This window comes from Chenopodium album, chromosome 15 (genome assembly GCF_948465745.1).
Source record: "Chenopodium album chromosome 15, dcCheAlbu1.1, whole genome shotgun sequence".
NCBI classification, from domain to species: domain Eukaryota; kingdom Viridiplantae; phylum Streptophyta; class Magnoliopsida; order Caryophyllales; family Amaranthaceae; genus Chenopodium; species Chenopodium album.
The window spans coordinates 21,089,806-21,103,136 of record NC_137848.1 but is presented as its reverse complement, the minus strand read 5'-3'; the positions used below and the strand labels follow the sequence as shown (position 1 = coordinate 21,103,136).

Here is a 13,331-nt window from a genome sequence, read left to right as displayed (position 1 = left end):
ATTATTATGAAATATTTATTATTATTGTATTAATGATTCAATATTAATCATTATTATTATTAAATATTAATTATTTATTATTATTATTAAATATTTATTATAATTATAATAATAATTCAATATTAATTATTATTATTATTAAATATTATTTATTTATTATTATTATTAAATATTAATTATTATTATAATAATTTAATATTAAGTATTATTTTTAAGCAGAGCAGAGCAGATTAAAATAAAGCAGAGTAGAGCAGAGCAGATTTCAGCAGAGCAGAACAACACTAAATAACGGGGCCTAAGCTATCACGAAAATCAGATAGATCATGCGAACTGAAATCCATTTACAAATTTGCAATTAGGGAAACGGGGAAGTAGGAGAAACTAGCGGCTAGCAACCAGAAACGAGGTGCTGCAAAACTCGGAATCATCATATATATCAGAGAAAATTCAAACTTTCATAAAAAATTGTTTGAATTTAAAGAATCAAAATGGCAGGACCTGCATTAGACGAACTCTTCCGATCTCTCCTCTCCAAAACGGTATTTTTTTAAAAATCGATTTTCATTTAAAAATCCCCAATTTTCAATTTCATTAAAGTGATTGAACAGTTAATTAGCAATACCCAGATGTCTGTTTGAAGGAGTTTTTATTATTGAGCTGATAATTTCCATTTGATTGAATAGGGACAGGAGAAAATGACCACCCAAGAATCAAAAGTCTTTGTTGAGTGGAAATCTCAGGCCATTAAGAGTTGTGCTGTTGGAAGTGGTGTTGCCTCTGGTCTTGCTTGGATTGGTAAGTTTAATTCTCTCTTCTACTACCTAATTTACTCGGACTCGATTTCGGTCACGGGTATGTGTTTAAGTGTTTAATTGGCTACTTTGTGAAACTTTTCCATGATCATATAAATTAAAATGTCAATGTAACCATACCTAGTCGAGGATCTGATATGGGTTTGGTTTATATATAGTGGGTTCAATTGTGTCTGCAGTTGATTGATTTGTTGAAGATTCTTAGCAGCTAAAAATTTATCATTTTAATGTCATTTGAAATGTGTTGTATTATGAGAAATGTATATTTGTTTATATTTGACATACTCTATTTCTTATGCTAAGAACTCTTACTTTCTCTTTTGGTGTTGCTAGGGAATTTTATATTTCTAGAGCCTAAACAATGATTAGGAACTCTTACAAATATGTAAGGAAAAAAAAAATTATCATTTGGGATCTTGTTGTATTCTAAATTCATGGTGTCAAAATGTAAACGTTTCATAATTTTTGGTATTAGTAATTAAAGATAATTATCATCAAAGATGTGCCTTACAAAATTTGAAAAAGAAAACAGAACAAAAAAAGGATGGAAAGGGGATAATATATAACTTATAGGATGAAGTGAATTTTACATAATAGGTTTGTCCTATTTTAGTGAACAACAGCACCATCCTATCTAGATTTTTCCAATTTAGCTGGGATACAATGGCCTTACCTTTGATAGGTTAGGAATATTTTCATAGGCAGTTGTTAAGTTATACCAAGTGTCAGTATATGATCACTTTGTGGAGTTAGGCTTTTGAAAATTACAATTTCGTAATGGACGATTGTTGTGTGATTTTATGATGAGTTGTTATATGTCAGGAATTTTTGGGGGGTTAGTCATAGAATGATTGTTGTGTTTTTTCTAGAAATTTTGTATTTAGTTTTTTGAATGTTGACACATGGTTTATATTGGCATTTCTTTTGTTCAATAGTTGCTTTATTGTTGTTTGGATATAGAATCTTCATTCATGAGAATCATGGCTGGTATATAGAATCATAGAAGCTCAATTTGTTGCTTCTAAGCTCGATTTAATGAGGCACCTCTAATTACATTAACTTGTATAATCTTAAAGAGGTTATTCTATTGGCCTTCTATTTTCTACATAACAATAATATTATTCCAATACTTGTATTACACTTGGCAACTTTGATGGTTTTATTCCCCTTCTCTTTTCTGCATAACACTAATTTTATTCCAATACTTGTACCACACTCCCCACCCCTGGCAAAGAAAATGGTTTGGATCTATCAAATTATCAATGCATCGTTGACTCAAAAATTACAAAGAGATTACTTCTATTGGACCCTTGATTTAAAAATCGACAACCACTTTCTACTTAACAAAAAAAAAAAAAAAAGCACAAGCAAGTATACGAGTCATTTTGACTTGTGTCCGTCGTATTCCAAAGCCAAACAATAGCGAATGTTTTGATAATTTTTTGTTCCTTCTATTAGTTTAATCGAAATTTTTTGTTCTTGCAGCGACGAGAAAATGGAGAACTGCTAATCGTGTGATACCTGTTGTAGGTAGTTTAAGCTCTGTTTTTCATATCTGATGTATAAATAATCTGCTTACTGAAAAATGTGAATTTCTTAAGCACAGTATTCATTTTAATTATTGAATAGTTGTGTTGTGTCCTTTTGTTTCCTATTTTCATGCTGTTCCAGTGTTCCTTGTTCGGTCATATATTTTATTAATTGTAGATTTGTAGTTTTCTGCTGAATTGCTAACACTGATGATTCTAAAAGAAGGTATATTCTATCAACACTTACTCTAGTAAAATTTAAAATGCAGTAGTTACACTTTCTATAAAGCTTCTTTAGATAAGGACATGTATATCATCAAGCTGGAAAAATAATGCATTATAAAATTCTCTGCACTAATTAGTGTGGTTGAATGTTTAGATTTTTGAATTTGAAAATTCTTGGATAAGTTCCAGCTAGATTGTTTCATTCCGAGGCTATAATTTCTTTTGGTCCAATAGATGATTAGATAGTAAAAATGGTTTTTCTATATCATGAGTATAAAATTTTTCCTACCACAAATCCTAAATGTTAGGCAGATGGTTGCTTTTGTTCAATTTTCATGACTGTACAGTAGCAATTAAATGCAGGAAAACTCAGTGTTCTTTGTAGAATTAGATTCTTGTAATTATTTTAAAAGCTGATTTCATCAGGGTAAACATTATTTCGAGGATAAATGTTTTATGTAGTCATGAGGTTCCTAACGTGGCTATGATTGCCAATTTGCCATAGCTGTGGACCAGATATCACTTTAAACTGAGCTGTGTGAAATCAATTCATTTACTGATCTTGATTGAATTTTGAATATTTTTTTTTGGAAAAATACACTTTAATAATCCCAACTTTGGCTGATTTATTTTGAATAATCCCAACTTTTGATTATTTTGCAATTATCCCAACTTTCAGCTGTGTTTTCTTTCTTCAATCCCGATTACCGGTTACTTGAAGAAAAGGTTAATTTTTTAAAAACAAATAATTTGCCACTTGTTGCATGTTATCTTAATAAAAAAGATTTAAAAAAAATTAAAATTTTATTTAAAAAAAAACAGAAAACCACCCAGCCCCACCCCTTCCCACTAGAACCCCAAGCCCCACCGACCCCCTCCCTTCCCCCACCAGAAAACCAAGCCCTTTCCCCTCCTTCCGCCGGCAGCCGTCCCGTCGCCCCCCTTCCCCTAGAACCACCACCCCTAGATCAGATCATAATCTTGCTGATTTTGTCAGATTATAATATGGGTTGATTGCATATTGCAAGAACAAGTGATGTTTGTAAAGCAAGAATTATTGGTTGGGTTTGTTTAGGGAGTTGAGAAATCAGAAAAATTGGGATTGTAAATTTGAATGATGATGTTTAATTATTGATGATTGGAGTAGGGAAGGGGATGGGGTGGTCGGATTTTGGAGGGGATGGAGTGGGGGTGGTTGGATTTTGGAGGGGAAGGGGTGGTAGTGACTGGTGGTCGGATTTTAGAGGGGAGGGGTGGTGGAGGTCGGTTGTGGAGCTGCTGCATTATTTATGGTGCATTCATGGAGGTTTGAAGGGAAGAAGAAGAAAAGGAAAAAAAAAGGATTTTTTTTAAAAAAATTTAAAAGTTTTGTTTAAAAAAAAAATTTTTTTTTTTTAAATTTTTTTTTGGAAAACTTGATTCTAATAATCCCACCTTTATCCGGTTCGCCATTAATAATCCCACCTTTAAATTATTATTTAATAATCCCACCTTTGTAGGGGATCTTCTTCTATTGATCCCTTATGACCGGTAACCTGAACATTGGGTAATTTTTTTTTTTTTTTATAATTCGAGTGACATGTGTCACTAAATAATTGGTCAAAAAAAAAAGAAAGCCTAATTTTTTTTTAAAAACCCAACCAGCTCCAACGAACACCCTAAGGTTCTAACCCAACCTCCGGCAGCCCCTCCTCCACCGCCAAACCCCCATCCCCACAGCCGGAACCCCCATTCCCACCCTTACCTAGAAATAACCGGCCCAATTCCAACACTCACACCCACGAAAACCATCGAAGCCCTTAATATCAATGAATTAAAAAAAAAAAATCAATGAATCAATTTCAAGGGATGGATAACCTTTGAATTTGGGTAAGAGTTTTGGGGTTTTACGGTGTTTTCGGCGGTTAGAAGGGGGGTTTTGGCGGCTGGGTTGGGTTTTTAGGGTGGTGGTTGTGTTGGTTTCGGGGGTGGGATTCGGGTCGGGGGGTGATTTTGGGGGTTGCTTTTGGTCGGCGGGGTGGTTTTCGGTAATGTGTGATTCTGACCGGCCATTTTCAGGGGGTTTTGGGTGGCGGCCGGCCGGTTTTTGGTGGGCTAGGGTAAGGTTTGGGTTCAAGGGTGGCTGGTGGGTTTTGTTTTTTATTTTTTCAATTTTGTTTTTTAGTTTTTTAGTTTTTCAGTTTTGTGTTTTTTTTTTTTAAAGTTTTATTTTTCAGCCAATTAAAAAACAACACATGGCATCTTAACCTATGAAAACAGGTTACCAATAGGTTAGGGACTAATAGAAGAAGATCCCTATAAAGGTGGGATTATTAGAATCAATTTTTCCATTTTTTTTATTTATTTTTGGACCAATCACAACCTGACACGCGTCAAGTAACCTGAAATACCAAGTTATTGACTTTTGTTGACTGGTTTGGGATTGAAGAAAGAAAACGCAAGTGAAAGTTGGGATTATTACGGAATAATCAAAGTTGGGATTATTTAAAGTAAATTGAGCAAACTTGGGATTATTAAAGTGTAATTTTCCTATTTTGTAGCATTAACGCAATATTATTTTTTTGTTCAATTAGATAATCGGTATTAGTGCTAAGTAAAATTGTTTGTCCATCCTTAGTTCTCGGATGACCTGATATGATTGCCATGAATTAACATTTAAGGCTTTTCTTACTATCTATGTCATCGTATGTATGACGTCATTATCTCTACTACTGCAGGAGCTGGGTTTCTGACTGCAAGTTGGGCATTTGGTAAATCTGTAAACACATGTGCTGATCGTATTCTGAAAATGGATGGGAGTCGGATGCAGTATGAGCTGGAAAAAATGTAGGTACAGTGTCCCACACTACTTAATTTGTTTTCTAGCACTTAATTTTGAAATGGGCAATCATGATTCATTGAAACTAACTTTGGATTTGATGCTATTGCTGGCTTTGTATGTCACTGAGTATTTAATCAACATCTTGCATTTCAGAAAAAGTAACTTAGGGTACTTGTGGGCCTTGTGGCTTTGCTTTATGTTTAATTTCTACATCTTCCCATGACTTTCATATGCTTCATTTTTGATACACCCTCACCCCTGAGCAAGAGCACTAAAGACCACTAGGCATACAAAGAGCTATGTTGAATTTGTCTGGATTGTGTGAGTGACATAGTTTGGAAGGTACTTGGCTCAATGGTGGAAGTGTGATTTCTCTTTATCTTTTGTTATGGAACAAAAGTTGGAAGGTTCTTGATTGCTAGCACTTGGTTTTTGGGGTATTTATGATTTGGGGTTGGGGAGGGAAGAGGCTGGAGGTTTCAATGCTTGGAGCTTGGAAGTTCATCCTTTGCAAAATCGTTTTGTATTCTGCTATATTATGATGATTATTAAGATATGGAACATAAAGACGTGCTTCCATATTTTCAGATTTTGGGGCCAGAACACCAAATGGGCATTATATCATATGGGTATTAAATCTGGCAACAACTAAGTAATAAAATATTGGCTCACACTTGTGTTAGCTTGGTATTTTGGTGTATTGGTTAGTGTTTCAATTTTCATCATTATTCTTTGATTTGCCCTCCACTGAACTTTTCCCCTTCATTAACCAAAAACTCTTAAAGGCTAAAATTAATGGAGTTTTATTTTACTAAATATATGATTCTCCAGGCCCCAACAGATTCTTATTATAACTAATTAGTAAACCCTAATTTATTACCCCTAATTTTGAAGTTATGAGTAAAACGTAATTGGTATCTGAGACTCAAGAAGTAGTTGCAAAATTGCATTCAGTAATAAAAAAACACGAAGTAGAAGTAACATAGTTGTTCTTCTGATCCTTGTATTTTGGGAAGGAACTATCACCAGGATTCTTTCTTCATCTTTTTTGCTTTTCTGCTTTGCTGGTCAATATCAGTTTTGTTTCCTTGCTTCTTTAACCCAATCTCTTTGCAAGTTTCTCCTTGATATTGCCTTTAGTAGATTTGAGCATACCATATAGCTCAGTCAAGTTTTTCTGCATTCCGTTATATTGAAACTTATTTTGATGTTCTAAAATGTGTCCAGTAGCGAATGTGGATTTGTTTGTGGAAAAGCCAAACAAAGGCGCTCATAAAACAAATTAAACATGTTATGAGCATGAGGACTGCCTCAATCTTATAGCTTTAGTTGCTGCAAAATTCTAACCTGCTTTTTAAACAAGCTTTTGATTTCGTGGTTGATAGTGTATGCATCTGAGTTCAGAAACTCCTTTTGCAAATCAGGGGTGGTTGTGAAGTTGGTGATTGGGATGTTATGATTCGTAGATATGGTGGTGGTGGTGGTGTTAAGTTATATATATTTGGAGGGATGGTGGTAGTGGAGAGGGGAGTTGGGTTGGTGGTGGTGGCTACCATGGGAAAAGGGGAGGATGAAGAGAGAGAGAGGGAGTGAATAAATTTGTAAATGTTCATGACTTGTGGTGGATTAAAGTCAGGGAAATAATGCTGTATATGGTAGGAGTATAATTAATGTTAGGGGGTGTTTTGGTGGGTAATATTGTTTAAAGTAGGGGTAAAGCTCTAATTTTAGACAATAAAAAATATCCATTTTGACATATTTTTGAATTGCAAGTTAAAATTCAAAGGAAGTAGATTTTCAGAGGCTACGTTTCCTTTTGCCTAAAATATCATTGACACTTGTCTGACTTGTGTTTCTTTAACCTTTTATGTTGTATGCAATAACAATTATGTAGAGCTAGTAAAAGGTTTTGCTGCTGTCTATGTAGAGCTATGCTTTCATTTTCCGAGTCAATATATAAAAAAAAGGCATGCCTAATGCTCAAGCAGAGTATTCTTGAATTTTTTTTTATCCCTGTCTCCAATTTCAATAAAGATAGATATGAAGTCTAAGTTTCATGCTGCCATTAAATGTTTGTTGAGTAGACAAATCTTTTAGATGATGCTGAGCTATTGATTATAAATGCAGAATACTGGAGAAGTATGGCAATGATCCTGAGAAAATGAAGCCTTTCTCCAAGTATTTCTACTGTGAAGAAATATTTAATGATTCAACCCCTGGACGTTCCAAACCAATGTATCGGCAACGACATCTGCATGTTGATAATCACCGGACAACTGATGACAATATGAACCATGAGTCTGCTAAGAAAGGTGTATATCATCAACAGAGAAAGGATGATTATAATGTCAAACTGAGAAGCCCTAGTGCAGAGAATAAACAATCCTCTGTAAGTGCATGCTAATGATTTTTTACATTATAATATGAACACAATTAGTCTTTTTATATCTACAATGCAAATATAATTTTTGAAAAATTTAATCCAACATAAAAAAATTATTTTTAGAGAGATTATAAAATTAAAATAAAAATTACATAAATGAAACTAAAAATTGGATAAATAAAAAACGTTGATGATACTATTTTGTACCAAAATTAAAGAAATATACTCTATAATTTGAGAAAAATAAGTCAATCATAGACTGCATAATCATTAAAACATTGTGGTTGTCAATATTTCAAACGACCACTATAAAACTTTCATATAATTTGCTGCTTTTGTTTTCCATGTTCTCTTTTATGGAATATTGATTAGTGTGGTAAGTAGTGATTTTGATGACCTCTGCTTGAAATTTGACTTGTTGCGATCTCCTAGCAAAGCAAATGAGTCATTATCTATCATACTTTGTGATGGGTGTAGCTAGAGTTTTTTTTACTTGTATGTTGTGGATCCACAATTGATTGCTTTAATAAATTTTATTACTTATATTTGGTGGCTCTTTAGCCCTTTAAGGTAAGCATTAGCGGAAATACTAAATAATGAGGCTAAGTAAATTTTTATCGAACTGCCAGTTTAGCTCTGATCTGATACAAGAATATAATAGTAGAACAGCAGGTGATTTCTCTTCCAGTTGAAACAAGAATTATATTCAACCAAGGCCTGATGGCCATTACCCTAATGCTCATACTCTGCTTCAATCTACTGATCGTATCCCAGCTCTCATTTCTGCAACTTTAAGCCTAGGACTTATACCTAACTGCCTCTATACTTCTTTTGAAACTCTGAAAGATCCAAATGTGAGAAGAATAATACGGATCTTTTGAGGCATTTTGAATGACTAAACTAAGAATTATATCTGAACTTATTCGGCCTGATCAATTTCACAATTATTGCATTTAACAATCCTTATCTGAACTTATTTGATCCAAAACTTATTAGAGCAACTCCAATGGTTGCTTTTGGGGACTAGCTTGCAATTTTAATATTTTTCAAGCTAATAGCCAAACTATTGGAGGATAATTCAATAATTAGCTTTGCCAAGCAAATTAGCTTGGCTAAGCTAATTAGCTTAGAAATTAATTGTCTCTAATAAAATATTAATTATTTAAAAATATTTTGAAAAAACTAAATGACAATTAGCTTAACCATTTTGGTATAAATTAGCTAGAAAGAAGAACAACTTTACAATCCTAGGTGGCATGACAAGCTAATTTGACAAATAGCTTGCCACTAGAGTTGCTCTTAGTAGACAGAAAGAACAAAGCCTTTGTTTACTTTAAAATTTTGTACTCAAAACTCAAAAGTATTGCAGTTAAAACATTCACCTAGTTTATCTGTTTATGGGTCAAGTAGAAGCATAATTGTATTTTCTTAAGTTTTATTTGTGGGTTGGGGGCTTGGTTATTGTTCTGTTTTTGACTATCACATCCTGTTATTGGTGCTTTAGGAAATCCTTTTTCAAAATTGTCTTGCAACAACAACAACAATAACAATAAAGCCTTAGTCCCAAAATTGAGTTTGACTAAAATGAATCGTAATAGGGAACCATCTGAAAAGGGAAATGAGCATAGCAAAATAATCGATTGAATAAAAGTTGGAAAAAAAAAGTGTGTAAAGTGGAAAACAAAATGGGTATACAAAATTTACGAGAGTTTTAAATGTGTGGTAAGGTGATAAAATCGAGAGGAAAAACATGTGAGTAAAAACATAAAGGTTTGAGAAAACTCTAGCAAAAAAAATGCGTCCTCTGTTTTTTTTAGATGCATCATTTTCTATAAATGAAAATTTTGAATTTAGTTGCATTACTTCCTTTTTCTTATTAAGGCAAAATTGGCCTCACCCACCCAACACCCCAAACTTTTAAGTAGTAGTTTGCACCATCAACTATGGATTGGTGTGCAATGTGTGCTACCAATTATCCTTTAATTACCAGAAATGTCTCAGTTTAAGTGCCAAAAAATACCCATTAATGACACTTGTTGTACCCCAATTAGTAGTTGGTGGTGTGTCAAGTTTGGGGTGCACCCAAGCTATACTTCAAGTTGAGGCCAATTTTCACTGCAATTGATAAATTCTCTCATATCACATGAAACTTCTTTATTTTTTCTCTCCATCTCTATTCACTCCAAAAATTGCCTAGTAGTTTGTGAATTCACAAGTGATGCATTCCGCCCTATCCAACACCATAATTTCCTCAATCCCAGAAGGCTATGTTACTTGGACGCAGGTTCCCATGTCCGACACGGATACATGTCCAAACACCCGACTCGGCTATTTTGTGAAAAAATTCCATGATTTTGAACTAAAAGTGAAGTGTCCAAGTGTCATACCCATATCCGAGTGTCGAGGGTCCGACCCGGGTAAGTGAAGTGAAATGAAGAGTTCGGGTAACATAGCCAAAAGGACTCATATCACTGTCAATCACCCTCTTCCAAGTTTTCTTAGGTCTTCCTTTATGCCTTGCTACCCCAACACTTTGCCACTCTTCAAGGCTCTTTACTGGAGCCTTAGTTGGTCTCCTTCTTACATGGACAAACCACCTTAAGCAATTCTCCCTTATCTTGTATTCAATGGATGTAACCCCTATTTTCTTCCTAATTATTTCATTCCACGACCAATCTTTTCTTGTATTGCTATGCTTCCATCGCAATATACGTATCTTCGCCACGTTCGTTTTATGCATGTAACAATGCTTTTCAACCCAACATTTGGTACCATATTACAATGCAGCCTAATTGCTAGTCAATAGAATTTACCTTTCAATTTATGAGACATGTCAATATCGCACTCTTCCACTTCTGTGAGCTACATCTCCATAAAATTCTCTATCCTTTTGAATAACAGATCTCTGAAGACATTAGAACCTTGTATTATATTCCCATCCAAGGTGATCCCTAATCTTACATTCCAAATACTTCTTAAATCTGCTCACCTTCAAGCCACAAGTTTTTAAAGTTCGTCTCCATAATTCCAATTTACTTTTCAAGCATTTTTTTTGTCTCCTCGACCAACACAATATTGTCAGCGAACATCATACACCATAACCATAGTATATCATCTTGAATTTAATTCGTCAATTTGTTCATAACTATGGCAAAAAGAAAAGGGCGAAGTGTGGAACCTTGATGAATATCAATTGTAATAGAAAACTCTTTGCTCATCCTAACACTTGTGTTAGCTCCCTCATACATGTCCTTAATAATGTCAATAGAATTCCGCAAAACAACCAAACAACCAAAGTATTACCTTATTGTAGGCCTTCTCCAAATCAATATATAATCATACGTAAGTACTCGGTTTCTTTTCCTGATAAATCTCCATTAGTTATCTCATAAAATGAATTGCCTCCATAGTCGATCTTCTAGGCTTAAAACCAAATTGCTTTTATGAAATCTTCACACTTGTCCTTAACCTTTGTTCTATCACTTGCATTTAATGTTTCATAGTATAACTCATTAGTTTGATCCGTTGGTAGTTGGCACATACTTGGACATCGCCTTTGTTCTTATACAAAGGTATTGAAGTGCTTTTCTCCACTCAAAAGACTTTATATCACATCCCTAAATCTTGTTAAATCAGGTCCAATGGATTTCTTCAATCCCATTGTTGTAAAAGCTATTTTGACTTCTCCCTTTTGAATCCTTTGCATAAACTATTTTTTAACCATATTGTGAGGGACACTTATATCACTAATATCTTGTGTTTGATCTCCATTGAACAAGTGATCAAAGTAGGACATTATCTTCCTTTATCTCCTTGTCTTCAACAAGAATGTGTTGGTCTATATCATTCACACTTGAATTTTCCAATATCTCGCGTCTTCCTATCTCTAATATGAGTAAATGTATAGATCTCCTTTTCCCCTTCTTTCGTATCCAAGCTTGCATAGAGGTTCCGATTCACCTTCGATATGATTTCACATCTCATAATATTATTACACGTATCATAATTCTCATCACTCTTGCATTTCCCTAATATCCTTCAATAATGGCAATAAAGTTTCAAAATGGTTTTTTTTCCTCATTTGTTTTATGATTAACACTTTAATTGGTTGATTGATTTGTTTTATGATTGCTACGAGACTATGCATATGAAATTGCTTTTCTTGTCTTTCTATTAGGACTTTAGGACATTATTATTTAGAAACTGGCTTTTGGCACAAATTTGATAGTGATCATACTTGTTCCTTCAAATGTAAACCTTTATGAATCTCTTGTCAAACATCAGATGTTGGATTCAATTAGCTAAGTTGTCATATAGGACACAGTTCTGTCCTACCGTCACAAATGAGCTGTTGGATTGCTGAGATATGTGTATACAACGATGACAAAACAAGCAATCTGTTTATAATTTTTTTATTTTTATTTTTTATTTTTATTTTTTATTTTTTTTTGTAATTTTTTATTTGGTTGTTAAAAAGGAACAATGGCTGATTCTAATGCCAAATTGTCATGTCTGATGTGAGCTTTTTGCAGGTACAACCTGGTATTAGTATATTTGGATATGGGGATCCTCTTGATGTTTTGTTTGGGTATTCATCTACAAATGAGGAGCCTCATCATCTGCCTGATGAATCTGGAAACTCAGCCAAAGTCCAGAGTCGCAGTCAAAAAAGGGCCCGCCGTAGGCATAGATTGAGGCATCGTCATCAGGAGACGTTGGCACTTGGGGGGTAGTTGATCAAATTTTCGCCATCAAGATTGGATGTTGAATACTGGCCGTCAGTTGAGCAGAAAAGGTAAGGAAGAAATGTCCTATATGGAGAAAAACAAGTTTGTATATTGTCATTGCATTTATGTTTCTTGGGTATCCCCTTCTCCAGCTGTTTATATCAAAGAGCAAACAGTTTTCTTTATTAACATAAACCAACAGAGTAACACGACCAAAAAAAACGGTGATGCTCTGTTTGGGAACACTGTAATTTATGTGAAATCGATTAGCTCATATATTTGTGGAATTTGGAGTAGGATTGGTGTTGGTTTATTAATTTATGTATTATAAATTTTTGGGGTAAGAAGATCTATCATACCACGTCGGAACCCGAATGGGGTAAGCATGTTAGACATTTTGAGAGTGAGGGGGAAGGATAAGCAATCCCCATTCTTAATTGCCCCTAGAAATAAAACCTTTAACTTTAAGATTGAAAGATACAATCTTAACTACTTAATTGGACAACCTATGCTTGATACGTTGCAAGCTGCATTGTATTGGAGTTGTGTTGAAGAAGTGAATTTAATTGTACTCACTTTTTAAAAGAAATTATACTTCCTCCGCTTCTTTTTAGTTGCATCACTTTTCTTAAATAAAAGTTTTGAATGAGTTGCATCACTTTCCTTTTTAATTAATAAACTCTCTCTATCTCTCTCCTATCATATGGGTCTTTTTTTTTTTTTTTTCCTCTATCTCTTTTAGCTCTAAAAATTGCGTAGGAGTCTGCAATTTGTAAAGTGATGCAATTAAAAAACTATAGAGGAAGTATCTCTAAACTAGTGTACCAAAAAATC

The 13,331-nt window shown here is 34.0% G+C and overlaps 1 protein-coding gene across 2 annotated transcripts; it reads left to right on the top strand.

The window, feature by feature from the left end:
* Positions 1–330: 330 nt before the first annotated feature.
* On the top strand, positions 331–12,810 carry LOC145582072 (uncharacterized). Of its 2 annotated transcripts, XM_081639103.1 has the most exons (6): positions 331–539; positions 684–795; positions 2,298–2,342; positions 5,284–5,392; positions 7,515–7,776; positions 12,303–12,810. In XM_081639103.1, exons 1-6 carry the CDS (start codon positions 489–491, stop codon positions 12,501–12,503), a joined length of 780 nt encoding a protein of 259 aa, XP_081495229.1. In that variant the 5' UTR covers positions 331–488; the 3' UTR covers positions 12,504–12,810. The 2 variants fall into 2 exon arrangements, with proteins under 2 accessions (XP_081495229.1, XP_081495230.1); XM_081639104.1 differs by lacking the exon at positions 2,298–2,342.
* Positions 12,811–13,331: the final 521 nt, after the last annotated feature.